The 23,748-nt window shown below is 51.3% G+C and overlaps 1 protein-coding gene across 1 annotated transcript; it reads left to right on the top strand.

Annotated features, from left to right (window-relative positions):
• Positions 1-629: 629 nt before the first annotated feature.
• PSMA4 (proteasome 20S subunit alpha 4) lies at positions 630-7,348 on the top strand. Its single transcript, XM_012929670.2, has 9 exons — positions 630-757; positions 2,210-2,236; positions 2,454-2,496; positions 2,627-2,789; positions 4,170-4,247; positions 4,528-4,616; positions 5,049-5,179; positions 5,909-6,032; positions 6,948-7,348. Exons 2-9 carry the CDS (start codon positions 2,234-2,236, stop codon positions 7,100-7,102), a joined length of 786 nt encoding a protein of 261 aa, XP_012785124.1. The 5' UTR covers positions 630-757; positions 2,210-2,233; the 3' UTR covers positions 7,103-7,348.
• Positions 7,349-23,748: the final 16,400 nt, after the last annotated feature.

Here is a 23,748-nt window from a genome sequence, read left to right as displayed (position 1 = left end):
ATGGTTCACTCCCCAAATGGCCACAGTGGCCGAGATGAACTGATCCAAAGCCGGGAAGCAGGAGCCTCTTCCAGGTCTCCCATGCGGGTGCAGGATCCCAAGGCTTTGGGCCGTCCTCAACTGCTTTCCCAGGCCACAAGCAGGGAGCTGGAAACGAAGTGGAGCTGCCGGGATTAGAACTGGTGCCCATATGGGATCCTGGTGCGTTCAAGGCAAGAACTTGCAGTAAAATTAACCATTCAAGCCATTGCGCCAAGCCCACGGCCTTATCTTTCTAGAATGCATTTCTTAGCAGCAAAAGGGGGAAGCGAAAGAAAACGTTGAGGCCGGGCACTGTGGGGCACCACACAGGTCTGTGAACGGCGCTAAAAAGAGCAAGGGATAGTTCGCTTTCTCTTTGGCCGGCGTCAGCCCGCTCCTCGCCTTCTTGGACTGCACACCCCAATCCCAGCCCGTCTCCCCAGGCCCCTCACTCGGGGTGTCCTGCTCGCCCCGGTTTCCCCACGTCCTACACGATGAGCACCCCAACCCCAGCCCGGGCCCTCAGGCTCCTCACGCGGGAACCCCACTCGCTCGGGTCCCACGCGGACGCCCTGCACCCGCCCCGCCCTGCTCCGGCCACTTCCGCGTGCTCGCCCCGCCCTCGGGCGGCTGTGCGCACGCGCGGGGGCCATATTGGCGGCGCGTCCTCCCGGCCGTGGCGGTGAATTTCCTCCCGTTGGAGTTGAGCTCTCTGTTCTTCAGGGACTTCCCTCGGGTGAGCCTGCGCCCCTGTGGAGGGGACGGCGCGGGAGCTTGGCTGCTGTCCGTGTGGTCGCAGGTCTTCTTCAGTCTCCGGGCAGCCGGTCCCCCGGCCTGCCGGGGCGCGATGACTCTGCACCCGGCGTCCTCGGCGACGGCCCTGGCCCCTGCCGGCCACCGTCGGGCTGCCCGGGGGGGACGGGACCGGGACCGGACGGAGGAGCCTGGGGCGAGCACTGCTGGGGGGCACCGCGGGACCCCTGGCTCGTGGTGTGCAGAGGCGGGAAGTTGTGCGTCCCGCGTCCGTGGCCCGCCGGCCATCCGCATCCGCGCCTGGGCGCCCTTCCCTTGGCACCTGCCCACTCTCGTGCTTTTGGCCTCTCAGGGTACCCGAGAGAGCTGTAAACCTGCCGATCCCCTCTTGGGACCCCGCTCGTGGAGCTTCCACACACCCCCGCCCCACATCGACTGAGAATTCAGTTCTTATCCCTCGCCCTTGGTGTACTCGTTCAGTCTGGAGCGCCCGTGTCACGGGCTGCGGACACCCGTGGGGTTTGGCATCACAGTGGGGCCCCAAGGCTGCCATCCCCGCCTCCTAGGTTCAGGACCACCTGCCCCCTAACCCCCCGCACTTTCGCTCAGCTCTCTGGTTTCCCCATCACCCTTCCTTGAATTCCAGCCCACCCTCCCCTTCTACCTGAGGATTCTTAAGCCTTACTGGTTGCCAAGTCACTCTCAATTTCTGTTTCTCTTTCCCAGGGAGTGCTTTACCAACTCTCCATTCCTCTCCCACGCTCCCTCTTTGCACATGGCTTTTCCTTTCCACTTTTTTTTTTTTTTCAAGATTCACTTTGTTTTTATTTGAAAGGCAGATTCACAGAGAGGAGAGACAGAGAGCTTCCATCTGCTGGGTCACTCCTTAAATGGCTGCAGTGACCAGAGCTGAGCCAGCCCAAAGCCAGGAGCCTCTTCCTGGTCTCATAATGCGTACAGGATCCCCAGGCTTTGCTTTCCCAGGCCCTAAGCAGGGGCACAACAAGCCTTAGCTAAGTGGATAAAGCAAGTGTTTTTTTCCTTTTGTGTGTTTTATTTTTTAAGTTTTATTTATTTTTATTGTAAAGTCAAATATACAGAGAGGAGGGGAGACAGAGAGGAAGATCTTGCGTCCGATGATTCACTCCCCAAGTGGCCGTAACAGCCAGAGCTGAGCTGATCCAAAGCCAGGAGCCCAGAGCCTCTTCCGGGTCTCCCATGCGGATGCAGGGTCCCAAGGCTTTGGGCAGTCCTCAACTGCTTTCCCAGGCTACAAGCAGGTAACTGGCAGGAAGCGGGGCCAGGGGCCACTGGGATTAGAACTGGCGCCCATATGGGATCCTTGCATGTGCAAGATGAGGACTTTAGCTGTTAGGCTACTGCTCCAGGCCTTGTGTGTTTTATTTTAATGGTAATCCTCTTTTCTATTTTACAGAGTGTCTTATAACGTGCAGGAAACATGGTGAGTAGACACATACAGGCCCGGTGATGGCAGGCAGCTTGGTACACTAGTAGATGGCTCACTGGCAAAAGTTGGATTGGAAGGGGAGAAAGGTGGGGCCGCTGCCCGCGCACATGGAGTTGTGTGCTGGGACGAATGTTGTGTAGGAGCAGTTGTGAACCTGGAGGAGCTGGCTTGCTGGCAAACCATGGGAATCACGTGTGTTTTTCTTTTGTAGTCTCGGAGATACGATTCCAGGACCACAATATTTTCCCCAGAAGGTAAAGTACAGATCAGCCTCAAGTTCAACCAACATTTAAGTGTTGTGCCGGACGGGCTTGGAGTGGTGGTGGTTCCTGACTTGTTTTTGTAGTATGGGTGGCTTGGCTTTTCATGGCTCTTGTTTTGTAGGTCGCCTGTACCAGGTGGAATATGCCATGGAAGCTATTGGACACGCAGGCACCTGCTTGGGAATTCTGGCCAACGACGGTGTTCTGCTGGCAGCCGAGCGACGCAACATCCACAAGCTGCTCGATGAAGTCTTCTTTTCCGAAAAGATTTATAAACTCAACGAGTAAGTCAGCTCTGCGGGGAGAGCTGGCAGGCTCTCGCCCTCACAGGCCAGTGGTGTCGGTCCGCGCAGACCCTTCGCTGGGCTTGGTAGGATTGAACAGAGTGTGTTTTTAAGTGAACTTTGCTTGCAGCCTCCTCTAGGCCCAGGACATGCATTCATTCCTTTTAGGTGTGGGGCCACGTCCTTAGTGGGGAAGCAGCATTGCATGGTCATGTAAATGCAGAGTGGAGTAGTCACAGACACAGTAGTTTGGGTTCAAGCCCAGAGTCCACTGTGTGAGCTGCATCACTTATTTAACCTCTTATCTGAGATCCTGCTAGAATGATTGTGGCAGCTTAATGAAATGAGACACAATGACTAGTGTCTGGCTACTCGTAGTGTTGAAAGATTTATTTATTTGGAAGGAGTTACAGAGATGAGATTTTCCATCTGCTGGCTTGTTCCATGAAAGGCTACAACAGCTGAAGCTATGGTTAGTCCAAAGCCTGGTCCTTCATCTGGGTCCCCCATGTAGATGTGCAGCCCCAGGGAGTTTGGCCATCTTCCACCACCTTCCCAGGTGCACTAGCAGGGAGCTGGAGTGAAAATGGAGCAGCTGGAACTTGAACCTGCACCCAGACTGGATGCCGGCATTGCATGTGGTGGCTCAACCCACTGTGCTGCTGTGCTGGCCCTGGGTTTCTCAGTTTTCAGAAGGCGACTCAGGAATTTGGTTGAATTACACTGAATCTTAACAAAGAAGAGGTCTCGGTGGGACAGGGTCGCCAGGCCCCATGCACTGTGTGGCATTTCTGCTACATGAGGTTGTGTAGCTGGTGCAGAGCTGGCCATGCTCATTCAGAAACTCTCTGTTGAAGGGTGGGTCTGATGACCTCGTCTGGGGAATGACAGCCCACCCAGCGTCTTGCCTGGCCACAGTGATGGAGGTATGAGGCTGGCTGGAGGAGGGCCTGGGCAGCCCTCTGCTGACATGAAGAGAAAAGGGGCACTGTGCCCCGATAGGCACCCAGCAGGCACCTCACCCACGGTCCCCACTGGCCAGAGCTCCGCGTTAGGGGGAGAACTCCCCAGCAGTATCCGTGGCCTGCCTGTCTGCCGCTGGCCAAGCCTTTTTCTGGGTTGCTTAGTCTTCTGGGCTTTGCTTTAGCTGCTGAATGTTCATTTCCTTGCCCTGTTTCAAGTGGCGAGGATGAACCTGTTGGAGAACTTGAGGGTGTGTTTCTTTGTTGAATGATGTCAAGTGAATGTCCCCTCCAAAGGTAAAAGGTGGGGAGTTTTTGCCTGAAAGGTGAAGTGAGCCTGGTGACCTTCTCAGAGAACTTGGTGCTTGGGAACGTTGGCGACCTCTGCTTGCTCACAGCCCCATCTCTTTCCTTCCAGGGACATGGCCTGCAGCGTGGCCGGAATCACTTCTGACGCCAACGTTCTCACCAATGAGCTAAGGCTCATAGCCCAGAGGTACGGCCCTGAGTGACTTAGCTGAGCAAACTGGTAGTCAGCCTAGAAGTTTCTGAGGTCAGCTCACTTTCACAGAGTTACCAATCCAGTGATTAAAGAGCAGGTTTTTTAAAAACTAAACTTATGAAATATTACTTACCCTAAGTGTATTCGGATATCGACATCTTCCTGTCCCACTTTTCAGATTACAAGCTCCGTGTCCTCTTGGCCTGGTTTTCTCCTCAGAGGGTGCTTCCTCGGGGGTGGTAGCGGGTGATTTACAGCACTCTCTCTGTCCCAGGTATCTACTACAGTATCAGGAACCAATCCCCTGTGAGCAGTTGGTGACCGCACTGTGCGACATCAAGCAAGCCTACACACAGTTTGGAGGTACTGAGTTTTTAGAAATTTTAGTCCCCAAATTTTAAATGCTTCATGAGTAACAACCTTTGTGAGATTGTAAAAAAAAAAAAAAAGTGGGAATTTACTAGAATTTACTAAACACATTGTACTTTCCTGTCTTGTGAGCAAATCTGCTTCTGCCGTGTTGATTGGCCTGTCTGGTGAGGAGGATGTTAGAAGGCCAGGGTCAGATTTTCACATCTGGAAACAAATCGCCTTGTTACATAATAATGAGATTCGGCATTGGCCCTCTTTATCTCGACTTGTGGCTGCATTCATTTCCTAGAAACAAAGGCGGCATCTGTGCCAGGGCTTATCTGTGCTGGCCAGAAGGCACGGTGCTTAGGAACGCTGAACCTCACTGAGCCCGGGAACTGTGGTGATGCAAGCTTAGACGGTCATTCTTCCCCTTCCTTGAAGGCAAGCGTCCCTTTGGTGTCTCCTTGCTCTACATTGGCTGGGACAAGCACTACGGCTTCCAGCTCTATCAGAGTGATCCCAGCGGGAACTATGGGGGATGGAAAGCCACGTGCATCGGCAACAACAGCGCTGTGAGTATCCTTGCGGTGAGCTAGGCTGTAGCTGAAGGTCAAACACCTAATGTCATGTTGTTCTGATAAATGTAAGCAATGTTTCATTTCTTGAATTTATTTTTTAATGTATTTGGAAAAACAGAGGCAAAAGACCTTGCATTTGCCCACAGTAGCCAGGGCTGGGCCCGTCCAAAGCCAAGAGCCAGGAGCGCCTCTGGGTCTCCCGTGCGGGTGGCAGAGGCCCGACCACAGAGCCATCACCTCTGCTCCCATGGTTTAGCAGGAGGCTGAAACTGTAAGTGGAGCTGGGACTTAAACCCGAGCGCTCCGCTGCAGTGGTATTTTAGGATGGCTCCTGTGACTGCTGTTAGTGACAAAGTACAGGGAATGGTAATATGTTGGGGTTTGTTGTCTGCATGTGTAATCCAAGACCAGTCTTCATTAGATGTTGTGAAACTGGAAGTATCGTTTCTCTTCTTGGCTTCACACTTTGGTTCTTTAACATATCCCTTGGGAGACTGCGGGTCCCAGCTCGAGCGTCAGCAGGCCCTTCTCCCCCCATCCTCCCTATCCCAGCTTGAGCATCAGCGGGCCCTGCTCCCCCAAACTCCCTGTCCTGCCTCCCTGTAGTCAGACTCTTTACTCTGGTGGCAGTGCTGGTAACAATGCAGGCATTACCCTGCTAGATCAATCCATATTCCTTAGAAACACACGAACTTCAAGTAGGCTGTTTCTCATGTCTTACAGGCAGCCGTGTCAATGTTGAAACAAGACTACAAAGAGGGTGAGATGACCCTGAAGTCAGCGCTGGCTTTAGCTATCAAGGTGCTAAATAAGACTATGGACGTTAGCAAACTGTCTGCTGAGAAAGGTAATCCCTGCGTCCCTCCCCTTTGTCAGGTAGACAGGTGTGCCTGATGTGCTGGGCCTCGTCCTGGTCACCCTCATTCCTCCAACAGTGGCTTCATGAGTCAGGTGGCCTTACTCATTCTTGCACCATGAGAACACCAGGGCTAAAGAAGTGGGGAGCATGGTCCCACAGGACGTTCTAGAATCAGGCCTTGAGCCCGACGGTCCTCCCGCTTTGAGTTAGGCAATCCTAAACTGTGTTGCTTTGGTTAACAGGGGTCAGCACTTCTCACTGAGGGGCGTGTGTGTGTGATGAAGCATCCGCATGAGGTCACATGTGAATAAGAGGGACTTTGTCAGAGAGTATTTAGGCTCAGCAATTCCAGCCTCTTCTCCAGCCTCCTCAGCTGTGTGATTATCTAAAACATTTTTCAGTGATGATTTCCAAACACCAGGGAGTTTGGGATAACTTAGCTACTGGCATTCAGTAGAAAATGTCATTGATTTGAACTTTGCTGCCTTGTGTATTTCCACCTGATGTCAAGGGGCACTGCTCCTTTGCCCCCACATAAAGCGTCCCACCTACTCAGGTGTCTGGCTGCTTTGCTCGTGTACAGCCATCGAAGCTGCTTTCCATGAGTGTATTTTGAAGAGAGACGTGAAACATAAATAGATGTCATTTCTGGTTGAAAAACCTGGCTGATCCTGCGGAGCTTCCAGCAAGGAACTCGGGATTCCCTTGGCAGCCCAGCTGCTGGTGGCCGAGCAAGAGCCACGGGCTGCTTTGGTGTTTCCTAAGGGCGTGGCGGGGTGGCTGTCAGGACAGTTGGGGCAGAAGGGCGTGTACATGGCCGCCAGAACAGTTCAAGAGCCGAGTGTCCACAAGCTGCTGTGCTGGCCGAGCTGCCTGCTCCTGACCCCCTGTGTCTGTTTGCAGTGGAAATTGCTACGCTCACGAGGGAGAACGGCAAGACGGTCATCCGAGTTCTGAAACAGAAAGAAGTAGAACAGCTGATCAAAAAGCACGAGGAAGAGGAAGCGAAAGCCGAGCGGGAGAAGAAGGAGAAAGAACAGAAGGAGAAGGATAAATAGAACGCACGCTCTGGGGTCTCCGCATCCACCTGGGGGTCCACGTCGGTGTAACGCCGTCCTCTTCCCCATCTGGGAGGCTCTGACTGCCCCGCCGAGTGCCGTGGCAAGCAGGACTCGAGATGCTGACATGGGTCCCTGGCGTTTCTGTCCCATTGAGTACTTTACAGTAATGATGGTGATTACACTTCACGGACATCTTTTCATCTTTCCCCCACCTGTTTTTTGGAATAAAACTTGGAAAGAGTGGAAAGAAAAATTCTCCGTAGCAATTGTGCAAGGTGCTGGTGCTGACAGGCTGCTGCTGTCTCCTGTGCCATGTGCGTGCTGTGGCCTTGGCTCCCTGGCTGGGGCAGGTGTTGTAGCAGGACCAAGGCTGCTGCCATGGCAGTCACAGCCCCATGGGAGATGGTGTGGAGACGTGCACACCAAATGAGAACAGTTCTGTGTTGACAGGGAGCTCCGTGGCTGGGCTGAGTCCCACTGAAGCTCACTGGGAGCAGATGGTAGAGTGGCAGAAATGATAGCAGCCTTTCTGCTCCAGGGTGGCCTGTGGACTGGCAACTTGGGTATCTGTGGGGAGACTGCCGGAGTACAGATTCTGGCAACTCTTCTCAGCCTAGAGGACGGAGTCCCAGGGTGGAGCCCAGAACCCTGTCCATGTGGTTGTTACACAGGCCCAAGTGTGAGGAACGTTTCTTATGCTAGAATCGCCTAAGTTGCTTCTAAGATGTTCTCATTTATTTGAAAGAGGTCTTCCAACCCTTGATTCACTCCCCAGGTTCCCAGAGCAGTGGGGCCTGGGCCACACCAAAGCCAGGGGCCTAGAATTAAAGTCAGGGACCCAGAGACTTGAGCCGTCGTCTGCTGCTCCCCAGGGTGCACACTAGCAGAGAGCTGACTCTGAAGCCAGAGGGGCCAGGACTCCCTCCTGGGCATTCTGCTGAGGGATGTGGGGGTCCCACGTCAGGGATTAACTACCGTGCCGCATTGCCTGTCTTGGAGGTGCTTTTTAAAATTCTGTTGGGTCAGTGTTGTGACACAGCAGATTAAGCCACTGCTGGCGTTCCTGTTTAGAAGGGTCTAAAGGCACTTAATATGTGCTGATTCATTAGCCAAAAGCAACCTTCTGGTGCACAGAAACCTTGAACAGCCCTGAAGCATGAGGGGACCGTTTAAAACAGCGAAATCCCCAACAGCAAGAGAGGCAACATGTGCGACAACATGGGCCGTACGAAGAGATGCATACAGTACCAGGGAGGCAGGAAAGGCCTTAGCTGGCTAACACTGAGAAACTACCAGCCACATCCACTAAGAAATTACGTGACTGGGTAACCCCAACAGACTGCAAGACGCCAGCTCCGCCCAGCTGCAAGGAGGCTTCCAGGACAGGTGCTCCCTGGCTCAGTCCGCTCACCCTGCCTGTTTCACCTGGTGTCTCAGGCCACTCCAATGTCACTGTTCTTGTGGGGGTCGTTGTGACGCAGCAAGGTAAGTTGCCTCTTGGGTTGGAATCCCAGCTCGCCTGCTCTGCTCCAGCTTCCTGCCAGTGCCTGCAGGAAGGCAGCAGACAGCCCAAGTTCTTGGGTCCCCACCACACATAGGGGAGACCCAGATGAAGTTCCTGGGTTTGATCTGTTAACAGTCCTGGTTTTGGGTGTTTGGGAAGTGAGCCAGCTGATGGAAGATCTTGCTATTTCTGCATTTCAAGTAAATAAGAAAAAAGTCCTTTTTAAAAAAATTCACTGTACATGTCTCCCAAGGGCTGCAGGTACCTCAAGTACTGATTTCAGGCTTGCAAGTAGGTTGTAGCAAGTTAGCAAATTCAAAAATAGAGTTTCCCAATAATAAAGATGAACTGTCTGCCCAAGCCATCTTTCAGTCTGGCTGCACTGGCAGTAGACAGACGGAGAAGTGAACCAAAGACCCGTGGATTCTGTCTCCAGCGTGAAGCCAGATTCCAGCCCCTCTCTGGTAGCCCATGGTACTCCAGGCCCCAGCCCTGTTCTCAGCCTCCTAGCGGGCGCCCTGTCTCCAGGTCCTCGCCTACAGTCCACTAGCAGAGAGCCTTTCAGAATCCAGACGCTGCTACTGTTACTCCCGCTAATGACATGGCAGCAATGCTAGGATGTTGAAGCAGGCTCCTGGTTGGCAAATCAACATCTCAACCTCCTAGAGGGCAGGGGGCAGCCCGAGCAGTCCCGGGAATGTGCCAACAGGGATACGGGGAGGAAATGCTACAAGTGGGAGGAATCTAGTTTCCTGGAAGGGGGGTGGCATATTCATGGGAACCGGGGAGTCACCCTCCTTTTGCCCTTATGTGGTCTCTATCATGGTGAACCTCAACCATCCTTGGCACTGGTGGGGGTGTCATTTAGCACAGTAGTGAGATCTGGGGTCTTCTGCTTGCTTCTGACTGGTCCCAGCTGGCTAGCCTGAGAGCGTGACTTCAAGGCATCCCGTTGCCAACAAGCACCGATGTTGGGGTGGGGTTAGGAACTTCCCTGGGTGTTGTAGGCGTTGCTCTAGGTAGCACTACAGCTTGACTGCATGCTCCCGCGGCTTCCTGTGATGCCCCGTAAAAGTCACAGCCTTCACACTGGCTGGGGAGACAGCTGCTCTTCCGTGTGTTCCTCCTCCCCTTCCTCTCTGCTCCCCGAGCACGCCTTCTGTCACTCCTCAAACACACTGTATACGGAACCTGAAGTCAGGCACTTGTCCTGAGAGAAGCCAAGGACTCGGGACAAAGATTTGGGGCAGAAAGTTTATGGTACTGGCTAACCAGGGAGGCGGCAGGCTGATCCTCATCATCCGGCCTGTCCCTCCAAGGGAAGCAGGTCAGGTTTTTTTATGGGAAAACACAATTTTACTTATATGACCGCAGCTGTATAAAAAGCATGTCTGAAGAGAGATCTCCTGAATGTTCCATTTTGTGACTGTCGGGTCAGAGCCCAGCCCCCAAGGAAATACAAACAAAATCATCAATCGGGGTGGGAAGGGGGTGCCGGCTGAGACCCATGTGACTTACAGTGGAGCGATGTCAGCCTCTCTTACGGCATCAGCCAGCCCCCTGCCACTGCCTCGCTTTGCTCTGTGCTTGCCAATGCCTGTGCCTTTGGTAACACTTTCCCTGCAGGGCTCTGCATCAAAGCCACCACGATGAAGCAGCCACTCCGGGCACTCCCATTCTCTGTCCCTCTTGTCCAGTTAACTGTTTCTCTGAAGCACTTGCCACTGACCAGCTGGCCTATCTGCCTAATGTGTGTCCCTCCCACTGCAGTAGAAACTTCCAGAGCAGGGACTTTGGAATTCAATAGCTGTGTGCCAGTGCTGGGGCAGAAGCCAGGATATAGCGGGCAACACATGAATAATGATGAGTACATAAGCAATGCCCATTCACATGCAGGAGTGAAATTTATTTTTTTAAGATTTATTATTTTTGGGCCCGGCACATAGCCTAGTGGCTAAAGTCCTCACTTTGCATGTGCCAGTATCCCATATGGGTTCCAGTTCATATCCCACCTGCTCCACTTCCCATCCAGCTCCCTGCTTGTGCCCTGGGAAAGCAGTCAAGGACAGCCCAAAGCCTTGGGACCCTGCACCCACATGGGAGACCCAGAAGAAGCTCCTGGCTTCTGGCTTTGGATTGGCTCAGCTCTGGCCATTGTACCATTTGGAGAGTGAACCAGAGGAAGATCTTTCTCTGTGTCTCCTTTACTCTGTAAATCTGACTTTCCAACTAAAAATAAATAAAATTTTTTTAAAAAGTCATACAGGAGTATTTAAGAAAAAGATTTCTTTATTTATTTATTGGAAGGCAGAGGAGGAGAAGAGAGGGGTCTTCCATCTGCTGATTCACTCCTCAAGTGGCCACAGCTGCCAGGGCTGGGTCAGGCTGAAGCCAGGAGCTTCCTCCAGGTCTCCCACATGGGTGCAGGAGCCCAAGCATTTGGGCCAATTTCCACTGCTTTTCCCAGGTGCATTAGCAGGGTGCTGGAACACAAGTGGAGTAGCCAGGACTCAAACTGGCCCCCTTATGGGATTTCGGTGGGAGGTGGTGGCATAAAACATGCCACAGGGGCCTGGCGTGGTGACCTAGCAGCTAAAGTCCTTGCCTTGAACTCACCAGGATCCCATATAGGCGCCGGTTCTAATCCCGGCAGCTCCACTTCCCATCCTGCTCCCTGCTTGTGGCCTGGGAAAGCAATGGAAGATGGCCCAAAGCCTTGGGATCCTGCACCCGCGTGGAAGACCTTGAAGAAGTTCCTGGCTCCTGGCTTCGGATTAGCGCAGCACTGGCCATTGCGGTCACATTAGACAGAAGATCTTCCTCTCTGTATCTCCTCCTCTCTGTATATCTGACTTTGCAATTAAAAAAAAATAAAAATTTAAAACAAACAAAAATAACATGCCACAATGCTGGTCCCCAGAGTGAAATTGTTAACACTTCTGGGTTGGACATTTGGCCGATTAAGGTGCTTGCAACCTTGGGTTTCAGTCCCAGCTCCGCTCCTGGCTCCAGCTGCCTGCTAATGTGTATCCTGGGAGACAGCAGGTGATGGCTCGTGTGTTTGGGCGCCTGACATGGGAGGCCTGGAGCGAGTTCCCAGCTTTGGTTTTTGCCAGGAGGACCACTGCAGACATTTTGGGGAGTAAACCAGTTGATGGGAGCTTGTTCTGTTTCTTCAGTTTTTTTGTTTGTTTAAAATTTACTTATCTATTTGAAAGGTAGTTACATAGAGACAGAGAAAAATGTCTTCCATGTGCTGGCTGCCTCCCCAGATGGTCACAGTGAACGAGGCTGGGCTCAACTAAAGCCAGAAGCCAAAAACTTCATTCATGTCACCCAGTGAGCATCTTCCGCTGCCTTCCCAGGTGCTTTAGCAGGAAGCTGGATTGGAAGTAAAGCGGCTGGGACTCAAATGTTCCTATGGATGCTAGCATTGCAAGCATGGTTTAACCTGTTGTGCTGCAATATATCTCCAATGACTTTAAAAAAAAATTTTTTTATAAAGCAACCAACAACCCTTTTTCTATCCAGATCAGTAGAACTGGTGAGTTTTCTGTATTCTGAATACCATGTCTCTTCAAAGGCTACAGTAGGCAAACAAGCTTGGCACACAAGTATTTTGCCACCATGTTGAAAGTCTAAAGAACTTCACCCTAACAATGAGCAGATGTAAATATATTCATGCTTTTGTTGAAATAGATTCATGGTGGGGGAAAGAGGGGGAGGGCGGGACTCCTGCAAGACTGTGGCTCTTTTCCTTGCTCTGGGGTGGGTTCCAGGGCCCAGGGTCTGGCTCTCAGCCCCGTTTTCGTCTGCTCTGTGGTTTGCTCTCACTGCAGGTTTCAGAGCTCTCTGGTTTCCAGGGTGTCGCCTGGTGCATCCAGTAAGTCACCTTAGCCATCTGTTAACAACAGCCAGTCCTGCCTTCTCTCACCTGGACAGCACCATGATCCAGAGCCGAACGCACTGTCATCCTCAAGCCCAAACCTGAAAATCAAGACCTCAAGAGGATTTCATCTTGCGGAATTTCAAATGATGCTTTTAAAAATAAAGCGTGTGAGAAGAACCTGTGTTCCTATGAATAATCTTACTGCTGGTGTTTTTCTTAAACAGAAAATAAGTAAGACTGACATTTCTGTAGTCTAGCACTTGAAAAGTGCCGTGAAAGTATTTGCTTTAGCAGTGAAAAATATTCTACGTTCAAAAAACAACCACCCAGGAGGTAAATGAATTTCTGTGTTGAGTTCCACATTCTTGGTTTCTCAGGGATACAAAATGAGAAAGATTCTGAGCTTGATAGTTCAGTGGCTGAATCCTCACTTTGTAAGCAAGGGATCCCATGTGGCTGCCGGTCTGTATCCTGGCTGCTCCACTTCCCATCCAGCTCCCTGCTTGTGGCCTGGGAAGACAGTTGAGGACGGCCCAAAGCCTTGGGACCCTGCACCCGCATGGGAGTTCCCGAAGAAGCTCCTGGCTCCTGGCTTTGGATTACTTCAGCTCCAGCCATTCTGGGCACTTGGGGCGTGAACCAGAAGACAGAAGATCTTTTTCTCTGTAGCTCCTTCTCTCTATAAATCTTTCCAATTAAATAAACAAATATTAAAGAGACAGAGAAAGATCCTGAGCTTCTGACTTTTAGTCTTGCAGAAAAGGCATGATGATAGTCACCATTGCTTTAAAAAAAATGTTTTAGGCGCTGGGACAGTCATACAGCAGGCTAAGCCTCAGTCTATGATACTGGCATTCCGTATGAGTGCCAGTTCAAACCCCGGCTGCTTCACTTCTGACCCGGCTTCCTCCCCGTGGCTCCTGGTTTCCTACTAGCTCAGCTCTTGTTCCCCATCTGGTGAATGAAGCACTGGTAGTGGTAGGTCTCCTTTCCCCGCTGCCCCTTTCTTTTTCTCTCTCTCTGTAAAATAAATCTTTTAAGTAAAATAAATCTTTTTTTTTTTAATTTAATTTTTATTCTATTTGAAAGGCAGAAACAGAGAAAGAGGAGAAAACTTGGGAGAGATCTTCCATCTGCTGGCTGACTCTCCAGGCACCTTCAGTGGCCACCAGGAGGCCAAGCTGGGAGCCCAGAGCTCAGTGCTGGTCTTTGGTTGTAGATGGCAAGACCCCGATGACACAGCCGTCACCACTGCCTCCTCGGGCCCGCACTAACAGGAGGCTTCAGAAAGGAGCCGGTGCTGGGGACCAAACTCAGGTACTGTCACCAGGTACCTGACACTGCAGGTATCTCAAGTCCTAGGCCAAACCCCGACCCCTATTTTTAGCATGTCCTTCTTCTAATATATTCACATTTGTTTTAAAATTAAAAGTTAAAGTTATTTCAAGGCAGAGTGACAGAGAAAGGGAGAAGAGACAGAGTTTTCAGCTGCTGATTTCACCAACCCAAATGGGACTAGGCCAGTCTGAAGCCAGGGCCTGGAAACTCCAACCGGGTCTCCCACATGGGTATCAGGAATTCCAGCACGTGGGCCACCTGCTGTTGCCTTCTAGGCACATTAGCAGGGAGCTGGATCAGAGCCCAGGGGAGCTGGGACTTGATTCAGGCACTCTGCTAGGGGAAATGGGCATCCCATGCAGCGGCTTAACCCCTTGTGCCACAACACCTGCCCCAGGGATCCTGACTTTGAAAGGAGTGTCTTCTGTTCCGTGCTCTCCTCTGAGAGCCCACTGAGAGTTAGAGATGGTTATCTGACCCCTGGAGTACATGCACAAAATTGGCTACTGCTGAGGGAGAGGTCTCCAACAGGACTTGGGTTTCCTTCAATCTTGGCAGCAAGAGTCTTCCCTGAGTCCCTTTATACCTAACACCGGAAGAAGCCAAGTCTTTGGTTCTGTGCCTGTTGTAACATGTTTTATACAGAAGTCAGCGTCACACTGAATGGGAGACCTAAGGTAGATTGCCCTCAAGTCCTGAAGAATCTGATGCCTTGGCTAATGCTGGCGCTAAGACACGGTTGTTTTGGGAATCACACGCTGAGGGCAATAAATCGCCATTCCCGTCTGTGCGATGTCAATACAGTGTCCCACTGGCCCAGGCTGGGTGCTGGGCAATGTGTGGGTGACCTGCAGCTGATCAACAGGTTAGTAGATTTCCAAACATTAGTACAGGAGAATTGAAAATGGGATTTGTCCTTTTCATGGCTTTCCTGAAACCATGGCCATTCCCTGCCTAGCCTGCTACCACCCCTCCATCTCTTGCCCCCGCCAGCCTGTTCTGCCCCTCAGCTGGCAGTGGGCCCTTCTTGATCCATGAGTCACAGCACACACACACAGTGACCTCCTTCGGTTTCCCACCAGCCAGAGAATCCTGTGCGTTTACGTTTTTTTTTTAAGATTTTTTTCAGTTTTTTTGTTTGCTTGTTTGTTTTGTTCTGTTTTTTTTTTTTTTTTTTTTGATTTATGTATTTTTATTGCAAGGTCAGATGTACAGAGAGGAGGAGAGACAGAGGAAGATCTTCCATCCGTCCAATGATTCACTCCCCAAGTGACCACAACGGCCAGTACTGCGCCGATCCGGAGCCAGGAGCCAGGAACTTCCTCCAGGTCTCCCACATGGATGCAGGGTCCCAAGGCTTTGGGCCGTCCTCGACTGCTTTCCCAGGCCATAAGCAGGGAGGTGGATGGGAAGCAGAGCTGCCAGGATTAGAACCAGTGCCCATAGGGGATCCTGGAGCGATGAAGGTGAGAAATTCAGTGAGGCCACCTCGCCAGGCCCTGTTCTGTTTTTTATTTTAAAGTCAGGGTGAGAGAGAGAGAGATCTTCCCTCTGTAGTTCACTGCTCTCAAACGGCTGCAATGGTTGGTCCCAAACTGGTGTCCAGGAGCTTGCTCTGGGTCTCCCACATGGATTTAGGGACTCAAGCACTTGAGACATCCTCTGTAATTTTCCCACGTGCATTAGCAGGGAGCTGGATCAGAAGTGGAGCAGCCGGGACTAGAACCAGTGCCAAATAGGATGCCAGCAGTGCAGGTAGAGGATTAACCTCATGTACCACCACACTGTCACAGGCCCAAGGCTTTTTGGTAAAACTGCAACATAAAGTCTTTCCCTTGCAGTTGGCTGGTGCCACTGTGCAGTTCTGCACAAACTTCCCTTCCCTTGGAAGACACTCCAATGTCCATGATGCCACTGTCACCCTCGGGCCTGCTGAGGTTGTGGATGCCTCCTGCCATCCCTCGTACCGCCTCACCCAGCCCCGAGACCACGGGGTGTTGGGCCGGAAGGGGGTCTTCTGTGACACCTGTGGGAAGCTTATGGAGAGCAGAAGAGAAACGAGTCAGAGGGCAGGCTGGAATCCCTCCTGTCTCCAGTGTGAGCAGCGACAAGCTGACAACTCCATTTTTACCAATAACAGAAAGTGGGGGCGGGGGGAGACTGTAACGTGCCAGGCCATTAATCAAACAATATTTTCTAGATACTGTGAAAATGTTCCTCTTAAAAATATATCATTGGTTGAGATTTGTTTTTCGTTCTAAAAAGTTTTTGGGAAAAAAATTTTATTTTAGGGGCTGGGGTTGCATCACTGCCTACCATGTGGGCATCCCACATAAATGCTCGTTTAGGACTTTGCTACTCCACTTTCAGTTCAGCTCCCTGCTAATGTGCCTGGGAAGGCAGCAGGGGATGGCCCAAGTGCTCGATCCCCTGCTTTCCATGGTGGGGGGACACATATGAAGCTCCTGGCTCCTGGCTTCAGGTTGACACACCTGCCAGTTGTTGCCATGAGGGAGTGAACCAACAAATGGAAGACATTTTTCCCTCCTCACTTTTTCCCCTTCTCTCTGTAACTCTTTCAGGCAACTAAATCCAAATCTATTTTTCTTTCTAAAGTTTATTCTGGTGCAAGGGAAATCTGAAATCAGCTCATACGATCCTCAAAAAGCGTAGGGAAAAATATTATGAACAAAACTAAGTAGTAGTTTCAAAATTGTTTTGCACCAAAATAAGCTTACATTTTCATTCCATTTACCAGTATTTGTGGTGTCGTTTTCTTTTGCTAAAGTAGACTCCCCTGCCCCTGTAACCGACGGCTTAGTCTCAGTCCCGGTGCCAAGTCAAACTAGCAAAGACAAGGTCTGAAGATAAAGGAAAGAAAAGTATGATCCATCGATAGATGAGGACATAGCAGACGGATGGCTCCGGAACCACCGTCCCGGGCCCTTAAGGAGTGCTGTGCCGGAGCCCCTTGCAGGTCTGAGGATGGAATCTCCAGCGCCAGCCCAGATCCTCAGGCAGCCTGCTTGACGGTGCGGCTTCATCAGGAGGACGGGATGGCAGGAATAAGGCAGGGGAAGGAGCCAAGAATGCAGCCACTGCATGGTGGCCTGGGGCCTGGCGGTAAAGGGCTGGGTGGAGTCCAGTGGCTGCCTTCCTCCTGCTCCCTGCACAACCCTCTGGTCCTGCTGCCCTAGCCAGGGAGGGCCAGATGGCTTTGTGCCTTGAGCTGCCTCTCCAGAGCCAGACTCTGGAATTCTCAGCAAGCTAGAGCTATCTGTTGAAGTGAACAGATGACATGCTGACTGGTCACATTGCTTTTGCTCATCAGGACACGGAATGAGAAAGGCGTGTTCGGTCCGATGATACGGCCGCTGGAGCAGTAGTCTCTCCAACACACACCTGGGTCAGCGTCGCCTTCCTTTGTCCTTGGGACAAAAGTCAGTGATGCTCTGGACCCAGTTGCTCCCTGTCCCTCACTGGCGCTGGCCTCCATACCCAGCTCATGCTCTACCCCTGCCCTTTGCATGTCTGGCACTTTCCCCATCTCTGCTCTGCCCCCCAAGTTGGTCACCTTGTGAGAAAGGCGTCACCAGACCACCCAGCGTAAAGCAGGAGACCACCACCATCGCCACTCTCACCCCTCTGTTTCTGTTGATTTCCCCCCTTCTTCCTCCTCCGCCTTCCCCACTCCCCAGGGAGAGAATGTCCTTATGGAATAAATGGGCATGTAAATAGTGGGGAAGTGACCTGAACAAGGATTCAGACTCCTGTTTATGTCCTCCCAAGACAAAAATGTTGTCTATTTCCAGTCTGTCATCCCTCAGAGGACTGGAGAGAGTGCGTGTGTGTGTTAGAAACAGGCAATTTCCTGGCACGATAACTCAGTGGCTTAATCCTCATCTTGCACACACCAGGATCCTATGTGAGTGCCAGCTCATGTCCTGGCTGCTCCTCTTCCCATCCAGCTCCCTGCCTGTGGCCTGAGAAAGCAGTTGAGGATGGACCAGAGCCTTGGGACCCTGCACACCCATGTGGAAGACATGGAAGAAGCTCCTGCCTCCTGGCTTCAGATCGGTTCAGCTCTAGTTGTTGCAGCCATTTGGGAACTGAATCAGCAGATGGAGGTTCTTTCTATCTCTCCTTCTCTCTGTAAATATGTCTTTCCAATAAAAATAAGTAAAATCTTTAAAAAAGAAAAAGAAAAAAAAATGCAGGTAATCTTAACTCTGGCTCACAAGTGACAGAAAACCAGATACCATCAAGGATCAAAACATCCTTGCCCTGGCAGATAACTTCAGTTTAAAATAATAATAATAATAAAACCCAACTGAACCCACCTAGAATTCATGAAACGTATTCCCAGAGAGAAAGGAAAGCTCACTGGCTCTTGTGTGTGACAGCTGTGGGACTGTAATTACCAAACGATTGCCAGTCTGAAGAGGTTTGGATCAGGTGGCTAGGAATCCAGTTGGAGAGAATCGATTCTCTGGGACAATCTATTCCAGACGTGACCCCAGCCATCACAGGCTGCCCTCTGTGTTGCTATGCCATTGCTCATCCATGTCAATCCATGTCAATCAATAATCCCCCGAGGCAGGAAGCTCCGGGAGAAAGCAAACTGTGGCTGAATACATTAGAAGATTGGGTAATTAGAGCGGAGATTCCAATCCCAATCAGGGAAGCAGCTCCATTTGGGCTTGATGGGAGCCTGCCTCCCCTGAAAGCATTATGTGGAAGTTTACAAACGACATATGAAAACAGAACATATTCACTTAGGCATTTTTGTGCTTTTTGAGGAAGAGAATCCTGTAATTCCTACCCTGATTTGGGAATGATTTCATGGACAACCCATAAATTAAATGCTAGGATGGGAGTTCTCCTGAGTAAAACCACAAACGTCCAGGTCACTGTGGCCTGCACCTGCTGCAGAATTGGTGCTTTTGGTATGTGTAGCTGTGACCATCCTGCAAGCTGAGAGCAGAAAAGCTGTGGAATATACAGGCTAGACACTTAGCAAGATTGTTTAAATTCTCTATTTTAATAGCTTTGGATAACTCCAAATGGTCTTACAGACTTTAAAGAAAGGGCACAGGGCTGGCCTTTTGCTTAAGCCACACTGCTGTGACACTGGCATCTCATGTCTGCTTCAAGTCCTGCTTACTCCGCTTCCAACCCAGCTGCTGGCTAATGTGCCTGGGAAGGCTGTGAAGAATAGCCCAAGGACTTGAGCCCTTCCCGGCCATGTAGGATTCAAGAATGGAGCTCCTGGCTCCTAACACCAGCCTGGCCCAGCCCTGTCTGTTGAGACTGTTTAGTGGGTAAACTGGCAAGTGGAAGATCTTTTTCTTTTCTTTTCTTTTCTTTTCTTTTCTTTTCTTTTCTTTTCTTTTCTTTTCTTTTCTTTCTCTCTCTCTCTCTGTCATTCTGTCTTTCAAGTAAACAAATCTTTTTAAAGAATGAATGTCATGGGTTCGGCACTATGGCTCAATTGGCTAATCCTCTTCCTATAAGCACTAGCATTCCATAGGGGCGCCAGTTTGTGTCCTGGTGGCCCCACTTCCCATTCAGCTCCCTGCTTATGGCCGGGGAAAACAGTAGAGGATGGCCAAAGCCTTGGGACCCTGCACCTGTGTGGGAGACCTGGAAGAAGTTCCTGACTTCTGGCTTCAGATCGGCTCAGCCCTGCCCATTGTGTCCATTTGGTGATTGAACCAGCAGATGGAAAACCTCTCTGTCTCTCATTCTCTCTGTAAATCTTCATTTCCAATACAAATAAATATTTTTTAAAAAAGAGGAAATTAAACTAAAATACTGCAAATGAAAAACTCAATATGTAAAATAGAAAATGTAGTGGAAACCCTCAACAACATACTTGAACCACTAAACACTCTGGCATGGAATGCAGCTGTTCCAAGTGGCAACTTAACCCGCTGTAACACGATGCCAACACTGTAAGTTTCCTTTTTAAAATTTGCTATATATATATATATAAAATCTCAGAGAACATCTCTCTCACAATAACTATGTATTCCTAATTAACTGTCTTTATTTAGTATGCAAATGTTGAACTTTTGTATATCAACTAATTGCAAATCTGCGGAAGGACTTTATCTCCGGAAATCCAGGCAAATGTTTTTCTGTTTCAAAAAAAATTTGAGCTTTCTTTTTGATATTGTTTGCACGATATAGAGGGATGCATGCATAGGTGGGTCTCTGATCAGGGTGGGGAGCCTCAGATATGGAGGAAAGTCGGGGGACACATGTTCCCATTTACTTTTCTCCTGTGTTCACAAGGGAGGAGCGGAAAGGGGGCACTCCTTGCTGGCAAAATATCTGTTAGCACCTGGGGGAGGGGGAGGGTCATTTGATGGCACCGTAGAGACCCCAATATGGGGAAAAGTGTTCTGAGGGTGTCACTGAGTGGTTTTGATAGTTCTGACAAGTTGTTGGTTTCATTGCTCCAGGGTTGCAAAATCTTTCCAAGGTCTGTACGTTAACAAAGTCCACCTCAGTGCATCCACAGACCTAGGAACATATTATAAAGCTTGGCCAGGAGAGTGGTCCAAACTGTTCTGCTTTCCATCCTGTGATAGGCATTCTACAGCCTCCACTGGCCTAGATAAACAGGCTGTTAAGTTCCTTGTGTGCATCTGGGCATGCTGTCCACCGCACAGACATCAGCTACTGAGGAAGCCCAGTCCTGCTATGTGCACTCCAAAGTCAGGCAAAACATCCTGTGATTTTCCCTGTGACCAGGGTCTGAGTCCAGTGATCTAGCTGGGGAGTCCCCTAATAAACTTCACTTGGGGAGACCTCAGGTTTTGCTCTTGGGTGTGTCAGCCAGTGGAAGGTCAGGTACGGCCTTGTCACCTGCACCAGTCAATGCGCTTACCAGTGGATACAGCTGCTTGGTCAGTTCTGCCCTAACCCCATATCTCATGTGAACCAATGGGTCCTGTGGCCCAGCCCTGCCTTCCTGCCACAGACCCAGTCCTCACACATTCAGTGAGTGCTGTGGCCTAGTTAGGGCAACCGCCAGCAGCTCCCACCTGGCCTGCCGTCAGCCCATTTTTTTCATTTGCCAGCCTCTGCTGCAGCCTAGCCCGACCTGGCACACATCCTTTCTGGCTGGGTGCTGAGGCTTAGCTCCACCTGCCCAGCCCCAGACTTGGCCTTCACATATACTGATAAGTGCCACTGCCTTGTCCAGCCTGATCTGCCCCCAGCCCTGGTTCTCGTGTTCACCAGCAGTAGGTACAGCTTAGCAGTGGAGTGCCCACAGTTCCCCTGTCAGGCATGCTTTCAGCTCTGGGTCTTGTGCCTGCTTGACACTGTGGTCAAGCTTTACCTAATTCACACCCAATCTTGGCACTTGCGCCACAGGGTAAGCGCCTCCTGTCCACCAAAGGGTGCAGCAGCCTAGCCATGCCTGGCCTGCCCCCTAGCCCTAGCTCTCATGTTCACCTGTGAGGCAGCTGCTCAGCAGGGGAATCCTAGAAGTTCCCTTACAAAGCCCGCTGCTCCCAGTCCTGGGTTGATCTTGTGCATGCCAGGAGGTGTTGAGGCCTAGTCTGAGATGGCTTGCCTCCAGTCTCAACATTCAGCAGCAGATGCTGCAGTCCGGTGCAGCCCAGTTCAACGCAGCCTATCCCCAGTCCAGCTCTTACCAGTGGGTACAGCAATTGGAACCAGCCTGACTCACTCCCAGCATTAACCCTCATGTGAACTGGTGGGTGTTGTGGTCCAATCAGGCCCAGCCTGCACCCTGTCCTAGTTTTTGCTTGTGCCAGTGTGTGATGTGGACTGGCCTGACCTGACCTGCCCCCAGACCTGAACCACACAAATGGTCTGGCCTACCCCTAACCGTGGTCTTTTGCTAACCAGCAGGAGCTGCAGCCTGGTAATTTCTCCAAGTTCCCCTCCAAGGCCCGCTCCCAGCAATGGATCTTGCATGTGCTTGCAGGTGCTGCTGCCCAGACTGACATGGCTGGCCCCCAGTCCTGGCACTCACTGGTGGGATACTGTAGTCCAGCCCAACTTGCCCATACTCATTCTGGCTCTCACTCATGGGTGCAACAGCCTAGCCCAGCCTGGCGCACTCCCAAACCCAGCTCTCGTATGACCCAGCAAGTGCTGCAGCCTAGCCTGTCCTGTTCCATATCCATTCTGGCTCTCATGAGCACTGCAGGAGCTGGAGCCTAGCCCAGTTTGGCCTGCCCCCAGACCCAGCCCACACATGTGCCAGTTGGTGTGATTGCCTTGTCCAGTCTGGTTTATCCATAGCCTAGCTCTCAAACTCACCAGTGGAAGCTACAACTGAGCTGGGGAGTCCCTAGAGTTCTCCTGCTACATCCTTTCCCAGCCCTGGGTCTTGTATGTGCTGGCAGATACTTTGACCCAGCCAGGCATGGCCGGCAGTTTTAGCTCTCACTGGCATGTGTTGCTAACTAGCCCAGCTGGACATGGCCCACACCCCTTGTTCATGCCACAGGTATACCCTGGCCCAGCCCACACAAATGCTGAGGAGTGATTCAGCATTGCCTGTCCTGTCCTGCCCCTAGCCCAGCTCTTGGGTTCCCCACTGGGGAGTTTAGCATATTAAGGGAGCTTTTCAAGTTTCCCTACCAGGTATGCTCCCAGCCCTGGATCCCACACATGCTGGCGGGTGTAGTGGCCCTGCCTGACATTGTCTGCCTTCAGTCTTGGCCTTTGCATGTGCCAGAGCCCCATCCTTCATGAGTATCAGGTGGGTTCCTGTCAGGTGAGGGTGAGTTCTGTGGTCCAGCCTGGCTCAGTCAGTCGTCATCCCCAGCTCTCTTCATAAACCAGCAGGTGCTACAGTCCCATAGAAGCAAGCCCACGCTTCCCACACAGAGTTTGCCCCCATACACAGTTCTCTCGTGTTCTGATGAATGAGGATGCCCAGATGATGTGGCCCACCTTCTGCTCTGACACTTGTGGTGGGTACTGTGGCCTAACTAGCCAGGCATGTCCTCCCATCTCTAACTTTTGTCCCTCATCCCTAACTTTTATGTGTACCAGTGGGCAATGTCAATGCTATTTAGCCGAGCCTAGGTCTCACGCCTGACCTGACCCAGACATGCTCTTCAGTTTCCACCCTCTAAACCACTTAGCTCACCTCCTTCACCCACCCTCAAGTGCAGTGGCCCAATCTGTGGAAGCCCCATAAACCATTCTTCCCGTCAAACCTACCCTCAGCTGCTCCCGCTCTAATACATCCCCAGGCCTCCTTCCCCAGGCAATCTGCAGCCCCTGCCTGGGGGCCCAAGATGATATGTCCAGTTCAGCCTTTCCTGCCTTCCTCACATATCTTAAAAAAAAGAAGGCCCCACTTGATGGTTTAATTGGCTCATCCTCTACTCTTTTTTTTTTTAAACATTTATTTTTATTAGAAAGTCAGATATACAGAGAGGAGGAAAGAGAGGAAGATATTCCATCTGATGGCTCACTCCCCAAGTGGCCACAATGGCTGCAGCTGTGCCAATCCAAAGCCAGGAGCCTCCTCCAGGTCTCCCACACAGGTGCAGGATCCCAAGTCCTTACGCCGTCCTCAACTGCTTTCCCAGGCCACAAGCAGGGAGCTGGATGGGAAGTGGGGCCACCAGGATTAGAAACGGTGCCCATATGGGATCCTGGCGTGTTCAAGGTGAGGACTTTGGCAGCTATGCTACCGCACCGGACCCTCATCCTCTACTTCTAAGCATTGGGATCCCATATGGATGTTGGTTCATGTCCCAACTGCTCCACTTCCCATCCAGCTCCCTGCTTGTGGCTCGGGAAGGCTGCAGTGGACAGCCCCAAGCCTTGGGACCCTGCACCTATGTGGAAGATCCGGCAGAAGCTCCTGAGTTTTGGCTTTGGATCGGCTCAGCTCTGGCCATTGTGGCC

The sequence above is a fragment of the Ochotona princeps genome, chromosome 6 (genome assembly GCF_030435755.1).
Source record: "Ochotona princeps isolate mOchPri1 chromosome 6, mOchPri1.hap1, whole genome shotgun sequence".
NCBI lineage: Eukaryota > Metazoa > Chordata > Mammalia > Lagomorpha > Ochotonidae > Ochotona > Ochotona princeps.
Note: the sequence above shows the minus strand (reverse complement) of the source record. Positions and strands in the feature narration are given on the sequence as shown.

Coding starts and splice junctions, on each gene's coding strand:
- PSMA4 (XM_012929670.2), top strand. Junction 5,180..5,908: donor GCATCGGCAACAACAGCGCT/GTGAGTATCCTT, acceptor CATGTCTTACAG/GCAGCCGTGTCAATGTTGAA. Junction 6,033..6,947: donor CAAACTGTCTGCTGAGAAAG/GTAATCCCTGCG, acceptor GTCTGTTTGCAG/TGGAAATTGCTACGCTCACG.